General features: G+C 44.8%; 2 protein-coding genes across 2 annotated transcripts in view; both read right to left on the bottom strand.

Annotated features, from left to right (window-relative positions):
* Positions 1-1456: 1456 nt before the first annotated feature.
* epb41l4b (erythrocyte membrane protein band 4.1 like 4B) lies at positions 1457-16904 on the bottom strand. Its single transcript, XM_084026348.1, has 23 exons — positions 16041-16904; positions 13731-13835; positions 13604-13646; positions 13154-13232; positions 12822-12866; positions 11741-11793; positions 10928-11048; positions 10265-10352; positions 10095-10183; positions 9702-9771; positions 9360-9529; positions 8462-8571; positions 7749-7782; positions 7515-7548; positions 7257-7360; positions 5088-5224; positions 4382-4503; positions 4182-4295; positions 4032-4087; positions 3783-3935; positions 3490-3610; positions 3088-3221; positions 1457-2431 (listed from the first exon to the last, which is right to left on the bottom strand). The coding sequence occupies exons 1-23, from the start codon at positions 16320-16322 to the stop codon at positions 2368-2370; spliced, it is 2328 nt and encodes a 775-aa protein (XP_083882474.1). The 5' UTR covers positions 16323-16904; the 3' UTR covers positions 1457-2367.
* An 808-nt stretch (positions 16905-17712) lies between these two features.
* ptpn3 (protein tyrosine phosphatase non-receptor type 3) overlaps positions 17713-20857 on the bottom strand; it is a 10731-nt gene continuing 7586 nt past the window's right edge. Inside the window, exons 20-23 of the mRNA XM_084027412.1 lie at positions 20826-20848; positions 20475-20620; positions 20250-20385; positions 17713-18355 (exon numbers count right to left, since the gene is read on the bottom strand). Of these exons, the coding sequence (XP_083883538.1) occupies positions 18281-18355; positions 20250-20385; positions 20475-20620; positions 20826-20848 (380 nt within the window). The 3' untranslated portion in view covers positions 17713-18280. The remainder of the gene's footprint in view (positions 18356-20249; positions 20386-20474; positions 20621-20825; positions 20849-20857) is intronic.

The raw sequence follows: 20857 nt of genomic DNA, 5'->3' as shown, positions 1-20857 counted from the left end.
TAAATCACTGGGAGAGTAGAGTGATAGTTGGGAAGGAAATAAAGGACAAGTCTGACATGTATCTTGTGAATTGAATTGCCATTCGTGCCCTGCAACGTTGATGTTTGGGCTCCATGTTCCTGTACACACTTCCTACAGCATGACTTTAACTCCTGCTCAGGACGTCCCGCTGTGGCAATGCTCAAACGCCAATAAACACGACATGTGAAGTCCGCTTGTGTTTGATTTTCACTGTTTGCCTTCACTTTATTTAGCTGTGTACTTATTGTGCTCTCTGTGGTCTTTAAGGACTTGTGAAGTGAAGGAGGACAAACACACAGGTGGAGTTGTTAATGACAGAATGTGGCTGAAGGCAAAACTGTGGGAACTCCCTCACACACCCGCGTCTCCTCCCCCCCCCCCACACACACACACATGCTATGGCAAAGAAGCTATTGTCACTCAGGCACACTAACACATTGTCTGAGAGGATGGCTCTTTTTTAATGGGGTGGAAGAGAAATAGAGAGTGCAGGAAGGGGGTAGAGAGAAAGAAGGCAGACAAAACCATGTCAGACCCCCTCGGGCAGATTTGGCATTGTGTAATACAATCTTGTGCACCCCACCCAACTTGATCCCTTTTAAACACACTCATTCTCCCTCTCACAAAAAAACAAACCAGCATAGCAACACCAGTAGTATGAATGAAACAAATACTTATTTTCTCCTTTAACCTACTACTGTAGGACACACGTAGTGGGATTACACAAGAAGTTCTCATTTCATAATAAATTCTAATTTGCATGTCAGGTGTAAACCCTGATACGTGTGACAGTTTAAGCCTAGTTTAAAATGATTTAGTTAAAAAAGTTAGAGTGCAGTCCATTCCAGATTTAGAGTACAGAATCTTGGAAAATGTAAGTAATTTGAACTTTGAACTGTTTGAAAGTTGTTCTAACGGGAGGATTGTGTGTTTTGTTCTAAATGGAAGGTAATCTGACTTATTTGTTCACTTTATTTCATACTTTTTGAAAAAATATTGTTCAATTAACCTTTTTTAGCTTGAAATGAGGGTTGATTTGAAAGATCAGGGAGGACGATGTCCCATTAAAGCAAATACAGTGGAACTGATATGCTTTGTCTCATTTGTTGGCTCGCCCACATAACTATCTGTCACGGTCCAAATTAATCCTGACAGAAACAAACATTTGTGGCACATTCCTGAACTCATACCAGTCCCTCTGCTGCACCTCGCCTTGAAGATGAATAATCTCACATTAAGTGGCTGCCTGAAGGACAGAACACAGGTGCAATTACAGGCTGACTCACTGTACTGGATGCTGTAGGTGTGTGGAGGCCGGTGGATAAGTTATAGCCGATCCTTTATGACAACATTCCCTCGCAAGGTGAGGCTGATCCACATTCCCATGTCAGCGCAGAGACCAAAGAGATGCGACAGAGCTGTCAAGCCGACGATGTGGCCTTTATTAAGATCCAACCATAGGCAGGATTAACACATTCAGCACATACAGTACAGCAGCAGATCATCAGCCGCCTCAGAAGTGGTCGTGAAAAAACGAGGACTGAAATCAAAGTCGTCAAGCAGCAGAGTTATGCTTAATTATAGGCTTATTTCCAAGATCATGACTTCGGAGACCTCTTTTGCATTTTGACCTGTGATGAGAACTGCATGTTAAAAAAAACGTGATCCCCAACCGTTTCCTTTGGGAGGATGCTCAGATGAGGCTGCAGATTTGTCTCCGTCTGGTGGGCGTTCTGAGACTGCAGCTGCACAGCAGTACAATCCAGTCCCGACTCTCCTCCACCGAGTCAGGAGTCACTTTCAGTTCACTCTGTTTCTTTAAACTCTGTGCTGCAAATGTTTATTCATTTCTCAAAAATGGAGGTCTGACGTATCGAACTAAGCCTGCTCTGTTATCAGCATATCAATTACAAAGATTATTTACATTTTGGAAAGAAGAGAAGAAGAAAAAACAGTCGGCGTCTGAAATACAGTTTAGGCATCAACACAATGTTGATAAACATAACCCCAAAGCAAATCAGATAAATATTTCATCATGTTACATATTCATCATGCAGGCAGCACCAGTCACATCTGTAGCTTGTCTGTAAAGTGTGTGTGTGTGTGTGTGTGTGTGTGTGTGTGTGTGTGTCTGTGTGTTTTCTGATGAGTATAAAGGACGGTCCTTCTAAAATAAACAATTAAGGAAATATATAACAATTGCCATTATGCAAATATATATTTTTAACTGCTGAAGGTATTATGCAAATATACAAATGTTGATTGCAGCCAACGACTTTGGGTCCTCTGTTCCCACTTTCCTCACTTGACGCCAGGTCTGCTGCCACAGGGTCAGAGGTCAAGGTCTCAGAGCTCCGTCATCAGGAGGGCTCGGAGGATCTTTTCTCTGTCCAACCTCATTTCCTCTCCGCTACAAACACAGAGACACACAAACCTCATGTCAAGTTTAAAGTCAGTCAGCACTGAGATTAAAATCCCCTTTTCATCAGAGATATGGCCAAAAGCTGCAGCATACATATTTTTACAATAACAAAGACGATACAAAAGAAATGAACAGGGTAAGAGAACATGTTCTTTTAGAGTCGGAGGCTGGATGAACGACAACAATACATTTAGAAGCAAACACATTGGCCACGAGTGCTGCTCTCCAGTTGCTCCTATGATTGGACCAATTTATTTTTTCTAAGAATATCTTCTGGCATTTTGCCTTTATTGTCTGTGACAGTAGTGACAGACAGGACACAATGGGAGAGAACATTTTCATTTTAGCAAAAAACATTTGGAAGCTGGAAAATGTGATGACTAAACTGAATATATTTAGGTTTTGGACTCCTGGTCTGATAAAACCAGACATTTGAAGATGTCACGTCAGGCTGGGGTGATTTTACAACACCTTTAATTCATAGACAAAATGATTAATAGATTAACTGAGAAAATAATCTGCATATCAACCAATAATGAAAATAAGTGTTAGTAGCAGCCCTAGTTATATATGTGCCTTAATCACCGCTGATCACTGGAGGAAGGTTCTAGTGAATACAAACACGGAGAAGGGAGGAGCGTTACCTGTCATTATGGGCAGCAAGGTAAGGGGCCGGGCGAGGAATGGAGCTACGGTAGTAAGAAGGGGAGAGATGGGGAGAAGGAGAAGGAGAGGGACAGCATGGACTACCCAGCTCCAGTGCTGGCATACTATCCACCTGGAATATACACATCAATGTATACACACACACACACACACACACACACACACACACACACACACACACACACACACACACACACACACACACACACACACACACACACACACACACACACACACACATTCCTCTGTTTACTTTCAGGTAATGCTGAGAGGCTCCCAGTGTGGTGCATTCAACAAACATGCTGCCTGGGTTTGTAACGTGTGTGTGTGTGTGTGTGTGTGTGTGTGTGTGTGTGTGTGTGTGTGTGTGTGTATGTTACCTGTGGGTATATGGACGGCTGTATCTGTTTGTCCAGTGAGCTGGTAGATCCTGACTTTCCTGCACTCTGAGAAGAGATGGCTGCAAGGGCTTCTGGGAGATTATCTTCATCTTCATGGTTACTGTACAAGCGATACATTGGGAGAAATTGAATCACTTACATAACCTGCAGTCTGAGCTGATTAAAATGTTCAAAGAGTGGGAGAAAGCGTTACATTTGCTTCAAGTACGTGATGGAGCCTTTAGGCTGGCGTGCCGGTTGGGAGACGGATATCAAAGGGGACGTGTACTCACAAGCTGAACTGTCTGACCAGTCGTTTCCTGCGGGTGGTGCTTGTGCTGGCGTTAGGCTGCAGCCTCTCCGGGGTCGGGGTGCAGTCTTGCCGATGTGGCGTCTTGTCTGCAGTCAGACTGGATGCAGCCGAGTCTTGGGACGAGCTCTGATACCTGAGAAGCAGAGTCATCATCACACGGAGCGTCAGTCTCAAACACACATGTGCAGAAACATGTGTAAGCGTGTACTTATAGATTGAGGGCACCGGCCTGTCATTTAGGGTCTCGTTTGAGGTCTTCCCTCTCGGCGTTGTTGGAGCTTCCTTCTACACCGTGGAGGAAAAGAGGATACTGCTGTTAGTCACACTGCACAGTACTCAAGGCTTTGATGGTTAGGTGGAAGTCTACGGTGGTACTCACCCTGAAGGCCGCCTCCATCTGGGCCTTCAGGATGTTACACTTAAGATGATCAGGGAGCATTGCCGGGGAGGCGGGAGGGTGCAGAGACTTTTCAGACAGCTGCTTCTCCTCTCCCTGGCAGGGGAGCAGGAAGGAGGTGAAGAGGGTTGGGATCTCATTGTGAGCAGAATGGGAAACCTGCGTGTGAGAACGTGTCTGACCTTGTTGTCGATGTTGACGTGCAGCGAAGGCCAGGGGGGAGAATCCCCTTCAGACTCCAGAGCTTTGAGCAGAGACTGAGAGATGTCCAACTCGTCTGCAGGGCAGTGAGGAGCTCGACGTTCTAATGCACACAGAGTATCATGAGAAAACGCACTACAGGCTATATATGTTATGGGAATATCAAGGGCGTCAAATTAAATAACCTTCTTGGTTATTCTGGGTAATACACAGAGCTTTTTTACATTGAGTCTTAAAGCAGACATTATTTCTTCAACAAGCATTACATTACATTAATGTCCACTGAATTGTGTGGACTCTGCACTCTAGATACCACTGGGGTTAGAGTACAGGTACACGATGTTTCAAGTAAAATGAAGTCCAGTGCCCATGTGAACAATGGGGTAGGGTTTTTTATGTAATCTTTCCTTCAGTTCATACTGAAGAGACCTCTTCATAATCCACTTTCCATATTGCAGACTCTCAGTGTAAATATACTCCGTTCAGCCGGAGCTAATTGCAGGCTTCAGCAGTCTGACTAGTACAAAGCAAATGGGGATCTTTTGAGAGTCTTTCTTACAACAAACAAATGATTCGGATGAGCCGACTCATGAACAAAACAGGATGCTGAGCAACATGCAGCGACCAACATGTAAAAAGCACCGGAGTACAGACGGAGAGAGAGAGACAAATTGGGAGAGTACTCACTGTTGGTGTGTGTGTGACAGAGCGTTTCCTGGCTGTGTGTGTGGCGACGGTGATGATGGTGGATCTTTCCGGAATACAAAGTCTCATTCTCTTCAATGCTGAACTGGTGGTCTGAAGCATGACCACGTAGAGGGTAACTGAAGACGACACATCAACATTTACTTCACCTGTAATCATTTTAACTTCATGATGCTCAAAGGTTTTAAAGGATATTTGATCCACAAACACAACGACAGTTATAGAAAGCCATGTTATAAAACAATGAAGGACAGATCTTTGAAAATGTGTGCATTATAACCATTGGTTTATTTGAAAAGCAATACGGCAACATCCCTACAGGCATCACGTGATTTCAGTAAACATACAGAGTTAAAGTCAACCACCTACACAGTAAAACGCTGGCCACACTTTCTGTATACAGTTGGTTGACTCAGCAAATTCAAAACCTGCTATAATAATGTAAAGTTCATTCAAAAACATCTCTTTGAACACCACATATGCAGATATCCTAGTTCACTTCATTACTTTCACTTATTTCATTTAAAGCAGCTTCATCCCTAAACCAGCATACAGAATGTCGAGCCCTTCCACCCGAGAACAATCACTTTATCTCATGACAAATGAAAGTGATCTGAAGTGATAACATGGCTGTCATGAGGTTTATCAGGCACAAAGACACATTTAATCTTCAAGGCAGATTTGTGATCTTGAAGTATTACTGAAGGATCAAAACACCACGACTACATGGACATGTCCACAAACAAAGCAAGGCACAAAGCTATTAAACGTGGTCTTAATTCCAGCAGTGTACTTTAGTCAAGGGTTTTCAAAGACACTCTTCTGTATAAGAGTGTTGAGGGAGAGTCAGGCTACAGGATATAAGAACCACATGAGGCATTCTGAGTCTTAGTCATGGAAAACAAAAAACAAATTGTGTTACTTTTATTGTGAGCGTATGTCTTACTTCAGGATAATCTTGCTCTCATTTTGGGCATTTTGCAGCAGGAAACCTGATGTTACCATTGAGTCAGTGAATAGCTGTGTTCTTCAACTTTAAAAGTAGGCAGAATTAGCCATCAGCAGCTCCTGCTTGTCACGTACCCGTCGATATACAGACAGCTTTCACTGCATTGCTTTGACACTGAAGAAAACTTAAAAACGTGACGGTTCTCAGGCAAGTTCTGTAGTTAAAAGGTGCATATTTTTTATATGATTTGGAGGTGGATTCCTGGATGTTTTCACTGTGATACTAATATCATTGGGAAGTGTACGTCACACTGATTCTAAAGATATACTGTATCTCATTTATCATATCATGTCGGTGTGGAGACTGGACTGGAAAGGCGTTCCCCAAGAGGGAGCAATTTTGGTGCATATTGGAGCCATCATTTACAAAAGATAGTCAGTTTTAAAGTGCCTTAATTGCCTCCATCAGCCACTGCTGCAAAAAGAAATAGCTTCCTGTTGTGTTCAGAATATCATATCTCTCCCATTGCACCTATTTGGGATATTTCAACTAGGTGTTCACGGAAACATATGAGGGGATGTGACAAATGATGAGGATGATGGATGTGATGAGGATGATGGAGGCAACTTTTTCTCGCTGAGTCAATCTCTCTCTGGGGCGCCAGTCTTTGTAACTCTCAGTGCTGAGTGAGAGTCTGGTTGGAAACAAATTCCCAGTTCAGACAGAGGTCAAAGTGCGGTCATGACCTTATCCCTGTAAACCACACTGATGGATCCTGGGAAGGTGCCGCTGGTTCGCTCAGGGGCGGGAGGATGACTCGCGAGCTGGACAGAAGTCCTGAACGTGAGGGAGACGGAGGATCACACACACACACACACACACACACACACACACACACACACACACACAGACACACAGACACACACACACACACACACGGTATGAGTATGGAGGTAGACAAGACAAACAGGCATGTGAGGGCGATATGAGGCATGTGAGTGACACGAAGTGTGATGAACAACAGATAATGTGGAATATGAGATAAGCAGCTTTGTCTAAAAACAGAAACTTGTCCTGCAGCCAATTTCTGATCAAGGACCCCTGAGATCGAGTCACATAATATCCCTGAAGCAATTTGACGACAGCTTCCTCGCGTGTCTCTAAACCCTGCTCCCCGTGTCCTCTGTGGTTGCTTGTCTTACCTGTGTGGTGGTGTGTGTCCGGAGGGCTGCAGGTAAACTGGAGGCGTGAGAGCCGGGTGGGGCGGGTGCCACGGCTCGTGGCCAATAGGAATGTTGTGCTGGTACTGGGGGGGGGGGGGGGGGGGGGGGGGGATTGAAGAGATGCTGAAATTAAATGTTGTCACAGGAGCGAAGCCAGATCAGTGGCTGCTGCTGCGTGTGTGTGTGTGTGTGTGTGTGTGTTGTGTGTATAAAAGTAGGCTATCTGAGGTCACTCACTGGATGTAAGCTGGGATCAGGGCTGGTGTGAGAGCTGGAAAAAATGGACAATAATCACTGATAGCAGATTATTAAACCAAGTAAATGTGTTTTAAACATTCTCACAAGGCATGGAAACCATTACAAAGTCACAAACATTTGACTTTCTTTTACAAAAGGGCTATTTTTGTGTTAAGATCATCCAGGCTGTGGATTAAGGTCAAGGTCAGGTGTGGGTGTTTTTGTGTATTTTACCTGATATGAGACGGCTTGGCCGGGGAAATGTTAACTAACAGAAAGAGACAGGATATAAGTTAGAGAAGAAAAGGACAGCACCAGGAAATGTGACCGTCTGTCACTTTATCTTCACTGATCTGGACTTTCATCAGGTGTAAGTCTGTTTTTCAGTCCAGACACTTCTTTGTTGACTCATGTTTTGTATTGCAGGGCTGCTCCAAATCCAAGAAATAAAAGGTGTGTGGAAGTAAATACGGTTTGCAAGCCGCACCTCCTCAACATATATGATAGATTAGAGGCTTGTGAAGCTACTGTAGCTCACAGAAGGTGTATTTTAAATACAGTACTGCAGGTGTATTTTAAAAAGTAGAAAGGTGACACTTTAGTCTAATAACCTAGCTAAAGAGAGAGAAAGAAGCCCCTTGAATTAGCACTTTTAACTTCTTAGAGAAAACCCATATGATGGCCTGTAATATATCAGGTACTGTGTTCTTGAACACAACCAAAGTTAGGAGTTAGGAAGGCAAAACCAGATCAACGTCTCCCCATATGACCTCATATGATGATCATTTTACAGGCTGCAGCGTTTCCTCTTCTGTGAAATAATCAAACCTTCCTGAATTACAACGCATTAGAACCGTATGTGACCTTAATGTTAACGTGTTCAGGTACGTAAAGGACTAAACAGGTGGCGTTAGTCATCAGTGTTTGCATGTGCTGATAAGACTCACCTTTGCCCAGTGAGTGTGTGCGGGAGGGGTATCTCTTGCTCGGCCTTCTCTCAAATGTGCTGGCTCTCCTCAGTCTGCCTCCATGAGTGGCCTGATACTCTGTCTTACCGCTGAGACAAACACATGGAGGAGGTGAAAAGTAGAAACGCTGTTATGACTGAATCTGACTTCAGTTCATTTGTTAAGATTTCAAACTTTGGGAGGTTTAGTGAGAAAGCAGATAAAGTAAAAACAGATACATAAAGTACATAAAGTGGTGTATAAAAAAACACACCTACTAAACACAAACCCAGGATTGGAGTAATTCAGCTGAAGGAATTCACAGGATCTTTACTTATATTTCTATTGAATGATTTGAAATCGCTTACGTTTTTGCTCTTAAAATATTGTCTTATGCACACTCAAATGCTCATCGATTTCATCATCAGGAAATTTCTATCAACCAACCAAAATCTCCAGAAACGTGACAACGCTATGTTTATTATATGGAGTTTCCATTAGACTCTACAGGTGTTCTGGTGTTTACTTCCACCACCTGTAACTGGACTTCTTAATCTTTACTCCAATGTAAAACAGACTTCATAATGTCAATAGGTGCCTTTCAAGTGTGAGACTTAGCATTGACCATCTCTGATAATAGACGGAAGAAAACAAACAATATAAAGGGAATATCTCAGTCGCCATAGGAACAGGTCCATGTAACCATAGATACACTGTAACCATAGATACAAAGGCTCTGATTTATGTGACACACTATTCCCTGTGTGCTGGTATTAGTCCTGGCCACAACTACCTGAGGGAGCCGACTAGCAATATCCTCCTTCAGTGCTGTTTGAGCTGTCAACGATACACTTTATGAGAATGAAGAGCCAAGTGGGAGTCCGTCGCTGAGCTCTACCTGAATCGGAAGCGAGACCCGAGTCGTGTGAAGTCGCTGCGGCTGGCCTTGCCTGTGGTTGGTTGGCGAAGCCGGAAGAAGGCGTGGCTCTCCACGGCGCACTTCCACAGGTGTTTACAGCTCTTGGAGCTGGCCAGCTGGAACATGAACGTGTGCTCCTGCTCCCGACCCTTTACAGTCAGGAAACAAACAGATCGCCTTCACCGCTTTGTGCTTGTGTGTGCTTGTTTGCATGCAGGGTGAGTGTGTGTGTGTGTGTGTGTGTGTGTGTGTATCTGTGCTTGTTTGCATGCAGAGTGAGTATGTGTGTGTGTGTGTGTGTGTGTGGGTCACGATACAAACCTGATCGTCGTCCTCGACCACAACCAACGTGAGTCGACTCTTTTTAAAGTCCAGCCGGGTGATTTTGGGCCTGGAGACACACAGAGACACAAATCAAAGACATTATCATTAAATATTCCATTTATCCACTTCAACAATGACTGTAATGTACCTGGGAAAGTCAGGAGCCAGAAAGAATGTTCTGTTACTATGACAACTAAGCAGCAGGGTCATGCTTTAATGTCATTAGCTGCAACAAATGTTTTCAATAAGGAGATTCTGAGGAATAATGCTCATTTTTATTGTTAAATGTGATCATATGAAAACGCTTGAAAATGGTGAATCAATACTAACATTTAAAATAGAGTCATTTTTAGGGATTGACTAGTTTAGAGATGTGTTCAACGTATTTACCAAAAGAAGAGGCCGATTTTGTTGCGTCCTTCAAAGACTAAAATGCCAGTCGGTGTGAGACCTAGCGCATATTCTCCTCCATCTCGGCCCTGGAGACACAATACACACAACTGTAGTTGTCAAACACAGTGATGTTGTGACACTCGTGATAATAAAACACACTTACGCACCTTGACAAAGTGCATATCAACTCCGTAAAGTTCCAGCCACTTGCACTTGTTGAGAAACGAAATCTCTGCTTCAGACGGACTCTTTCCCCTGAGAATGAAAAAAACATATTGAGTTTTCACAATCAAAGAATATCACCTCGGTTCTGAGTGTCAACTCCATCCAAAAACACAACTATCAATAAGGCCTCTTGCTGCATGACCTCCGCTGGTAATCGGTGTTAACTCGGCGTGAGTCACCTCGCATTCCTGACTCGGTGTTGTGTTTAAGAACGACTGTGAACTCAGTGTGGGTTGAAGCGCAGCATATGTGTATGTAATCTAATCCGAGATGGGAGCAATCAGACCGCGGCTGGGTTAAATACTGCCCAGAATCAATCAAGACCCTCCAGGGATTAATCCCTTAATCCTTCATACAACCCAGTGAGAGCCGGGCTGAGGTGGAGGATGAGAGGACGGAGGGGGAGTGAAATTTGGACGCCTTCATCAGAAGAAAAGCTGGCGACGAAACGCAGCAGCAGCATGACTTTCCAGCTTTGTGCCCCAGTTGTTTCATCCAATGAGGAGATAAACCTGCTGAGGTCACCGAACGCCCCCCAAAAACTTGTGGAGACGTGGCTGACAAAGTCCCATCTTCACAACAAGTCTGACAACCGTCAAACTCACCTCAGGTCCAACCATCTGCCAAAGATGTCCGCCTCCATGGGCTCACTTTGTTTGGGAGTGAAACGAAACTCGGAGACCAGCTCAGGAGAATGCTCCAAGGGATCGCAGTCTCCCATCTCACCTGGATATGGATGCACACAAACACCAAGGTAGGAAAGGTAAGGTGAGGCGTTTATTTATTTATTTAAGTGTATTTGTCAAGGGACAACGTGCAACATCACAGTGATTATTCAGAAAATGATGCGTGCACAAAGACACAAAAACAACAAAGTACTCACAAAACGAATAACACCCTACACAGAAACACACACACACAAAACACAACAGAACAGATATTCTCTACTATGAACATGATAAAAGGCATCCTATACAATTAAACTACACAACAATATTTATGTGGAATACACAATGACTATATATAATACTGACACTATAGAATAGACTGGACAAATGTCCTAGTAAGTAAAGTCAGCCTTAGATTAGATTTTTCTCTACTTGTTACAATATTTATTTATTTAATTATCCAGTAATTGTCACATGTGGCCACAACGGCTGTTCAGCAAACGTTACATCGACTCTCTTGCTGCAAAATCAAGACCAACTTAAAAACACGACAAGCACTTAAATAAATCAAATCAAATCAACGCACCACTGAGAAACAACTGCTTAACCACCCACTGATAAATTAGACAATAAAAAAGAGGAAAATTATAAAATACATATGTGGACTAAATTTTGCAAGCTGATATTCATATCACAGTGAAATGAATGGAGATCAATGGTCTCCCAATACGTCTACTAAAGTCTACTTACTTTGTAAACAATACGCCGCCAGCTCTACAGCGACGTCGTACGGACATTTCAACCTGAGCAGAGAAGCAGAGACACTGGTGATGAGCTGTTTTAGTGAGTGCATTCATAGGGTTCATGTTATGATGTGTTGAAACGACACACAAGCACCTGAATTCCCTACACCGCCTGTGTGTGTGTGTGTGTGTGTGTGTGTGTGTGTGTGTGTGTGTGTGTGTGTGTGTGTGTGTCAAGGAGAAGAGGAGCAACCCTTTTCCTAAAATAAGCAGCCCTCTGCTGTTCCTGATCTTGAGCGTTATAATAGAGCTGGACTCTGGGGATCCGTGGCCCAGATAGAGTTGTGAGGAGAGAGGGGGAGCACGCTGTCTGAGTGTGTGTTTGTGCGTGCAGGGTTGTTTGTGTGTGTAAGAAAGCAGCCTCCATTGTACAGTAGTCGCCCGGACTCTAATGTAGGTGACCTGTGTGCACGCTCCCACAGGTAAGTGTGTTCAACGCTACTTTTGAGAGAGCAGAAGTTTTCACAGATGAAGAGAAATCACCTGAAAGTGACTCACAAGGACTTATTTTATATCACCTCATTGTTTTCTTCTGTTCACAAGACTTTTCAGAAATTGTTTGAGTGATTTCCTTTTAGCAGTTTAACAGTCCAAGCTCATTCATCTTCCACTACGCACCAATAATGAGGTCACCAGCTCTTACAGACACAGAGGGCCTTTTTTGTGGAATTTAAAGTCGCATATTTTTCACCTTTCATCAGCTCAACTTTTAACCCCTTAACATTACAGTTCTTTTGTTCACCCTCAAGCAGCGTTGAGCTTGTCTTGTGCATCATTTTTAGCATTGTTGTAAACTCAAGGTTCTCCTCTAGAGGTAAAAATAAAGTTCTGTCCACTCCATGTTTGTAATGACTAAACCAGGAGCAAACTGCTGTCTGAGGGGAAGAAACTGAATAAATTAATAACAGACATACATGTAATAAATAAAATGGTGGTATATGTGCTGATATACACATGTGTATCGGAGTATTTCTAATCATACTGTAGTTTTTACATGTGGGAGGACAAACAGCGACATAGGAACTTACTTAGCGGTAAGAATATCTTGTCGGAGCTGCAACACGAACAGATATCTGTTGGTGTAAACAGAAAACAACAACACAGAGTCAGAGGCTCACCACAAATCAATTGATTGGATCAGAGGCTTTTCTTCATCTCGGACACATCATTTGTTTTAACAAGTCTCCATCCGTTTGGCCTTGATTTGAATCTGCCCACAGCAGCAAAGTAATTAGCCCCACATCCCCTTCAGACCTCTGCAATGGGCTCCTGAGAAAACCACGTGTGTGTGTGTGTGTGTGTGTGTGTGTGTGTGTGTGTGTGTGTGTGTGTGTGTGTGTGTGTGTTGTGAAATCTTTACCTTGTAAATTCCTCACGCAGGTTATTTGGCTCCGAAGAGTAAAATTTCACTCTGAAGAACAGTCTGTAAGCAGGCCCGTCTAAAAGCCATAAAAAGAGAGGGCAAAGCGTTTAAAAAGACTGGATGTGTGTATGAGTATGAGTGACGTTGTTATTTATTTCCTGTTAAACTTCAACTTCAATCAGCCCTTTTCTTCTTTTCAAGGCTCCTGAACGACAACAGGGCCGGTGAACGAGTAGGACAAGTCATCCCCGTTACAAGCTGGAGAGTAAACAAGAGTATGGCTCCTAATGCACATGCTAATCACCATGTCAACACTGCCACCTGCTCCCCACTTACCTGCTTCCACATGCACACACAGCACACTGCGCGTTTTCCTACACACATGCACACACACACAAACAAACACACTTAGGCCTAATTTAAAAAAACAGTGTGATTTGAACTCACCTCGGATCTGTTTCTTTATAAGCTTGGACATATCCAGCCAGTGCTGCAGAGAAGAGAACAAAAATGTGAAAAAAAATAGTCTAAAAACATTGATGGCGGACCGTGAGAGACCGTGTTTGTCACTCACTGAGACTTGTTCCGTGTCCATGAACTGCAACCCAAAGTAGTCTGTCTCCACCAGATCTATGTGATACATGATCTGGTCAAAAAGGTCCTGGCCTTTGGATTTACTCTACAAAAGAAGAACAAAAGGTCAAATATTTCCAGCTGACCTTCACTGCCTGTTTGCTCTTATCTCCTCTGCTGTCGTAAACTGCTCTTTACAAAACAACATTGACTCTTAAAAGTTGTGTTTGTGTGTGTGGGTCCAAAAGAGAAGGACAATCTGAGGGAAAGGTCCTTATTTGGGCTGACACACACACACACACACACACACACACACACACACACACACACACACACACACAAAGAACACAACTCCCTGCACTTTAGACCAACTGGCAACACTTTGTCCCACACTTCATCTCAACGATTCATGAGCAGATGTGTTTTATGGCCCAGCATGAAGACCTCACCCCGGCCTGACCCATATAACACACACCGGTTATGTGTGTGTGTGTTACTGTGTAGAAAGATGACAGCCTTGTGTTTCCTGATAACCCGTCTAAACGTCCTGGTAACAGTATGAATGTGTGAGGAAATCAGTGGTATTAAGGGATTGGGGACGGAGTGGAGGGGAGGGGGGGGGGGGGTCACGCTCTTGCTCATTCTGCAGCATGTCGTTTTAGAGCGGCTGATTGAAATCATAGCTTCCGTCACATGAGTGCACATGCACCGGCAACAATGTCGCACACACACACTGGAGTGAATATTCCACTGTTCCTGTTCCACCTTGTGTTTTGGCGACATTCAGCCTGAAGTGACAGGCTAATAAGCTTTAATGGGAGAGTTTCGGCTCTACACCTGACATGAACAAACTTGTTCCCACACACCTTTCACTAAGCTCTCAGCTTGACGAGCCCTGTGTCATTCTGCTGTTGGAGCCGTGGCTTTGTGTTGTTGCTGAAAGCTCCCCGTTGGACTGCAAGAGGGAAGACTCTTTACTCTGATAACCCATTATACGCCGTCCAGGCACCGCGGAGGTGACGCATGCATGCAGCACCTTCAATGACACACGCAACCTTCAAAATGAACACGTCTTACGAGAAAGTCGCTTGCGCATGTATGCCCACACGCTCGCTCATCATCCCACCTACCCCTCATACACTCGTAGCACTCGTCTGTGACACACAGTCCCCACGGTTATTAATCAGATCAGGGAGTCTGGGAATAGAGGGAGATGGAGAACAGGTGGAAAAAAGGATAAGAAGAAGTAGAAGGATGAGGAGGAGGTGGAAGAGGCAGAGTGTGAAAGGAGAAAGGCGATGAGCAAGGGAGCAGGCCACAGAGGGAGTGGAACAGAAGATTAAGAGGGAAGATGGCACACGGAGGGGAGGGGGGGGGGGGGCATAGATTGCTTGAGGAAGATCAGATACAAGCAAATAGACCGAGAGAAAGAAGAAGATGCTGTAGAAGGGCAAACAGGAGAGGGCAGCTTCAGGTCTGTCTTGGTTAGATTTCCCAGCAGTCAGAAATGGGGAAGTAATGTGACGAATTGGCTGATCAAAACACCATCTGGAGCCGTACAGGAAGAGGCATACACACTAATAGGCTGATATATGGGTCACTACGATACTACAGTCACTATGATTCTGCAGGCTGCCAAACTTATTTGACTATCTGTGCCAAACTTCAGAATAGACACATTGTAAGAACACACTGCTCGTTGTGGGTTATGTGGCTTACATTATTGGTTATTCTGTAACTGTTTAGCCTCCAAAATGTCCAAAACCTGGTAAAACACCAAACAACCCAGAACAACGCCACACATGTCTCAGATCCAGTGATGAGGTCTTTGCGTTTTCTGTTTAAAGTGATATAAAACACAGAAAAGTAGTGAATCCTCACATTTGAGAAACACGAACAGAGAGTTTTGGGGAGATTTTTTCAAAATTGCTGCTGATTAAAAACTGATCATCAAATCGATTGATTAGTTTGATGCTTGATTTGATAGCAGGCGTACTAGATGAATGGGAAAATAAAAAGCAGTAGAACTACATCCCCACGGCTACATAACTCAGTTCAACTTTACTATAACATTAAGTTGTAATTATTCAGATCAACCGGATTGCAGTCATATTTAAAATGTTTTAAAAGTTGGAGGTAAATTGAAAACAACCCTGACTGCGGGCTGTAACCTCTGACCTTTACAAGGGGCCACCAAGAACAACCACAAGGTCCCCAATGGGGGTCCAAGGGCCGCACTTTGACGCACGCTCTCCTAGGCTAAAAGCCACTATCCTGTTCACACTCTCCGCCGGACCGGCTCCAGACTCACGGGCAGATCCACGTTGACGTCCGAGCCGTCCAGCAGCAGGACGCGGCAGGTGATGGTGGTCCTCGCCGTCCCGGCCGCCGGGATGTGGACCGAGGCTCCCCCGCTGACGACGGCGGGCGCGTGTACGACCTGCTGCTGATGGGCCAGGAGCAGGGGATTCCCCGTCACCCCTCCTCCTCCTCCCCCTCCTCCTCCCCCTTTACCGTCCCGCTCGTCCCTCTCTCTCGTCTGGAAGCGGCTCCGGGAGCGGCGGCTGAACGTCCGGCGCAGAAAGCCCATCATCTTCCTGATCCACAAGGTGAGGAGGTCCGCGTTGTGTCCGTGAAAACTGGTCCACACCACACTCGGTGACGCCGGGGTCCCGCCTGTGCTGCTGCCGCCGCCTCCTCCTCGTCCTCCCCGGGGCGAGGAGTCACTTAGCAGGCGCGGAGGAGACTTCAGGGCTGCCGATCGGTCCTCAGGCAGGATGTCGGCGGCAGCGGAGCGACTCCGGCCGCATACTAATGAAACTGACACGGATCGAGCACCGAGGCGCCAACCAGTTGATTTCCAACCATTCGGTCCGGTGTGAACGACAGGACTCTCTCGCGGAAATACAAGCCGCCCTCCTCCTCCCTCCCCCTGCCCTCTCCCGTGCACCTGCTTCGCTCGCTGTTGCGCACCGACTCTAAAATCCCGGAGAAATCCCGTCCGACGCTCCGCAGAGGGAGCCACGCGGGGCCGGGAGGGGGGGCAGGAAAGTCCGATCACCTCCGGACCGGACACCGCTGGTTGCTGTCGCTTATCCCACCGGCGAGTCGGAAGCAGTCCACCTCACAGGTAAAAGTCAACCAGCGAAACTGGACAAACAGTGCGATCTGCGCCTGCGTACAAACACAGCGCAGAACAAACTTCTGATTCTCCCGACTGGCCAAACCCGTCAGTGCCGGCGAACCAGCGCCACCTGTCTGTCACGGGGCCTCCCGGCTCGGAACGGAACAGTGGTTCCCAAGGTGGGGTCCACGGTGCCTCCAGGGTCGTTAAAGGAGGTCCAGGAGGTCGCCACCATAATGATGAGGATTCACGGCCCTCTATTTATAACCAATACACATGACTGAAGAAGTACAATACAAAAACACATTTTAAAACTCCAGAACATGTCTAAAGTTAACTGTAGATTGCGAATTTGACCTGAGTGTCCTCAGACCTGGTCCTCCTGTAGAAACACAAACCCCCAGATGTGCATCTCTTGGACACAACTTCTTACAGATGCAGGTTTTTGTTTCAGTCAGTTCAGTTCTGGACGTGATTCACATAATTTGGGGTGAAATGAGGAGATTCTGCATCACTCTCTAACATATTTTAATGGTTATCTTGTACATCATAAACCTGCGGGGACAGGAGATGCTACACAGCCATATTTCATCTTATGTCTCTTTTCAAACAACAACCAGCCAGACACAGTTTGAGCTTATTTGTGATGCTGAGATAGTTTCACCGACACGATGCCAGCTTTAGAGGCAGCCGGCTGAAAGTTAAATGAGCACACTACTCTTCACTTCAGTGAGCAGCTTCGTTCTGCAAAGAAGTTGTGAAAAAAGGCGTGTACAAGACACCACTGAGAGTCTGGACATAAAGTCATCCTAAAGATGTAATTTATAACCACCACTATCAGAGGAAATAACCAAGCGGACACATGAGTATAAATCAGGGTTTATTTAGTGTCTTAATAATTTAAGAGTGTTTAACAGTAGGTGCTCCTGTGGTGGACAGCGTGCAGTGCTTCACCCCCATGACCCTACAGTATCTGCCGTAGTGATCTGAAGTCTGCCTTGCTCTTCGTGTTTGGACACAGAGATAAACTACAGATTATAATGATCCAGGTCTGTCTCTGCTGCAACCGTTCGATCCATCGACTGGGAGGCGTCGGTCTAAGGCACACATATAGCTTAATAAGTAGAGGCAACATTCCTGAGTGGCCTCTTGGACAGAAACTCACATCAGTCTTATATGAGCCTCTATAGAGACTTTAGCCTCTACATCAGCAAACACTAAGGCCGACTAGGTGTAAGAGTCATAGTCTCACACTGAATCTAGGCTACACAGACAGCTGTGCTCTTTAGCTGGCTCTACTCTCAATAGTACCAGTCCCGCGGACGGTGAAGGAGGTTAATCTGTTATAGCACTGTGGCAGTGTCGCCTGCTATTGGATGAGGCTGAAACGGTAAGTGTGTCTGTTCTGGTCCTGATGCTGATGTGGGCTACGGCGCTGTAGATCCCTCGTGTTCCTCTTTGTAGACTCGCACAATGGCGTTACACACAAACTGGAACTGACACTGAAACACACAACATAGCAAGTGTTACTAGCTGTTACACAACTCTTTTAGAGGGGGAGGGTGATTTACATTGTCATTAAATCCCATGAAAAGAACAAATCAACCATGTACTGATCCTACTAATGAGTGTTTTGTGAAACCAAGACCCTGATTTAGCTCATTCTTATCCTGTGCTAACATGCTCACACTAACAGAGCTAAGATGCTAATATTTAGCAGGTGTAACGTTAACAATGCTCAACCTCCAAGTTTGGCTTGTTAGCATTTGCTGATTAGATCCAAACACGGAGCAACACGGAGGTTGATGAGAATGTCATTATCTTTGCAGATATTTGGTCATAAATCAAAGTATTGGACAAATTAATAATTTGACCTGATGATGATGATGATATAAAAGTCAGCAGATCACCAAAGTAATAACCGTTGATCCCGAGGAGGACATCAAATGCGTGTGCCAGATTTCACCAAAATCCATGCAAGAGCTTTTGAGACATTTTCACTCCAAGCGATGAATGTGAAACTCATGGTAGCGCTCGAGGAAATGTCAGAGGTTCACCAAAGTCAATGGGATTAGTTGTCTTGAATCTACGAATGTCTGTACAAAATGTCACGAGCAAATCACTGAGTAGTTGCTGAGATATTCCAGCCTGAACCAAAGTGGTGGACCGACCGACCGATCCGACCGACATTGCCGTCTCCACAGCCATGCTGCTGGAATGCTAAAAATAAAACTCCATCTGCTGAGGAAGCCTGTGTGATACGATTGAAAGCTCCTGAGCAGCCACTGAGTGGACCTCCTGGTGGGCTTGATTTGTCAACTGTGTATTTTTGATCCATTTTTAGTGTTTTACATCTTCAGCAGGAACCAAGAGGCTCGTGGCAGAGTGCACAACACAGGGCGAGCAAGCTGGCAACTATTAAGAGACTAACACATCGTTTGTTTTGAGCTTCTCATGGGAATTCAACATTCAACATATGGCTCCTGAAGGTCTGTCCTCTGACTGAATGTTTTCCATGCAGGGACACAAACATATGAAGGAAACCTGAGGAAGTGTTCCATCAGCACAAAACAAATCAGAGAGAAGAAGCCTCAGGGACTGGAGCGCCTTTCAAAATAAGGGTTATTGTGGTGGTAGCAGTGGTGTAGAAGCAGGCTTGTGACTGGAGGGCTGCCATATTCCCATCACTACCTGCTGTCAAAGCAATGAGTAACACTGGATGACAAATATCGTTGAGTTGCCAGAGAGCATGGCTTCCAACCTCAGCTTGCTCCAGCTCATCAGCCGTCAGTAGAAAACTGTAAACCATATTTCTGTTAATTAATGGACCCCACAGATGTCAGAAACATTGGCCAATTGCCTAAATTCCTGGCACATTAAAGTGAAGCTTCCTCTCCCTTATAAGGAGTCCTGAAGTTCCTTACATGGTATTTCTATAGAAGCTCTAAGCATTCAAACGTTGTTTCAAACGTCCATGCATTTGAACGGCCTGTATTGAGTAAGAGAAAAGTATGTGGCTAACGTGGTAGACAAAAGAAAATGTAATTTTGAAAATATAAAAGGATAATATATACCTCTGGAACTGGGACTAGCTCCAGAGGTTTCACCCCAAACCTTCACCATGACCTTTTTATGAATTGGAATTATATCGAGCCTTTTACCTGATATTCCTAAAAACAGTGCAAGTTTAATGAGTTTTAGACCACATCTAGTAGACGAATCAGCTGGACCTCATGATAATTAAAAGCTTGGAATTCACTACGGGATATTTAGAAAATACAGACACTGAATATTGAGGGCAGCTTGACATCCTCTATAGTGATGGCTATCATAATAAAGAATGGAATAAAGGAGAAAACAATCACTGTGATAAACCCTTGTTCGGCCTCTCTGTACCGTGGTCTGAATCATCATGGCTCGCTGATCTCTCAATGTTTTGACAATGTCGAGCGGGAACACTGGCCGACCCTCATCCAACAGAGTTAACGCCGTTTCCATGGTGATTAGAACACCTGTCCGTCCAATCCCGGCACTGAAATTCAAATCAAACAGCATTAAGTGTATAGTAAAAGCCGTTACATGCCATATGTATATCTGTGTGTATGTGTGTGTGTTTGTTACCTGCAGTGTACCATTAGTGGCTCTTCACCTCTCCTCCTCTCTCTGACCGAGCTGATGAACAGCAGGAAGTCTGAAGGGTCATCGGGGACGCCGTGGTCGGGCCACGCAACATACTGCAGGTGTGTGACTGCACGCTCCTCACCTCGCTAACACAAACACGAAAAAGAGAGGCGGAAAATCAGAGAGAATTAAAAGCATTTCTTAACCTGCATTTAAAATGATTTAAAATGATGAGCAACCTCTGGGGAAGCACGTCACCCACAAGAGACCTACAGGCTTAAACATTCTGACAATGTTTGGCATGTGTGAGAACAAAAAGGGTGTAAAACGGAGCAGGTGAGCAGGACGGACCTGCACGTGAGCAGGAGGTGACACTGAGATTA

The sequence above is a fragment of the Eutrigla gurnardus genome (assembly GCF_963514095.1).
Source record: "Eutrigla gurnardus genome assembly, chromosome: 14".
In the NCBI taxonomy this organism is placed as follows: domain Eukaryota; kingdom Metazoa; phylum Chordata; class Actinopteri; order Perciformes; family Triglidae; genus Eutrigla; species Eutrigla gurnardus.
The sequence above is the reverse complement of the archived record's forward strand: the minus strand, read 5'-3'. Positions and strand labels throughout refer to the sequence as shown.

Coding starts and splice junctions, on each gene's coding strand:
- epb41l4b (XM_084026348.1), bottom strand. CDS start 16,322: ATGATGGGCTTTCTGCGCCGGACGTTCAGCCGCCGCTCCCGGAGCCGC. Junction 11,794..12,821: donor CAAGATATTCTTACCGCTAA/GTAAGTTCCTAT, acceptor TTCTCTGCTCAG/GTTGAAATGTCCGTACGACG. Junction 9,530..9,701: donor TGGTCGAGGACGACGATCAG/GTTTGTATCGTG, acceptor CTGACTGTAAAG/GGTCGGGAGCAGGAGCACAC.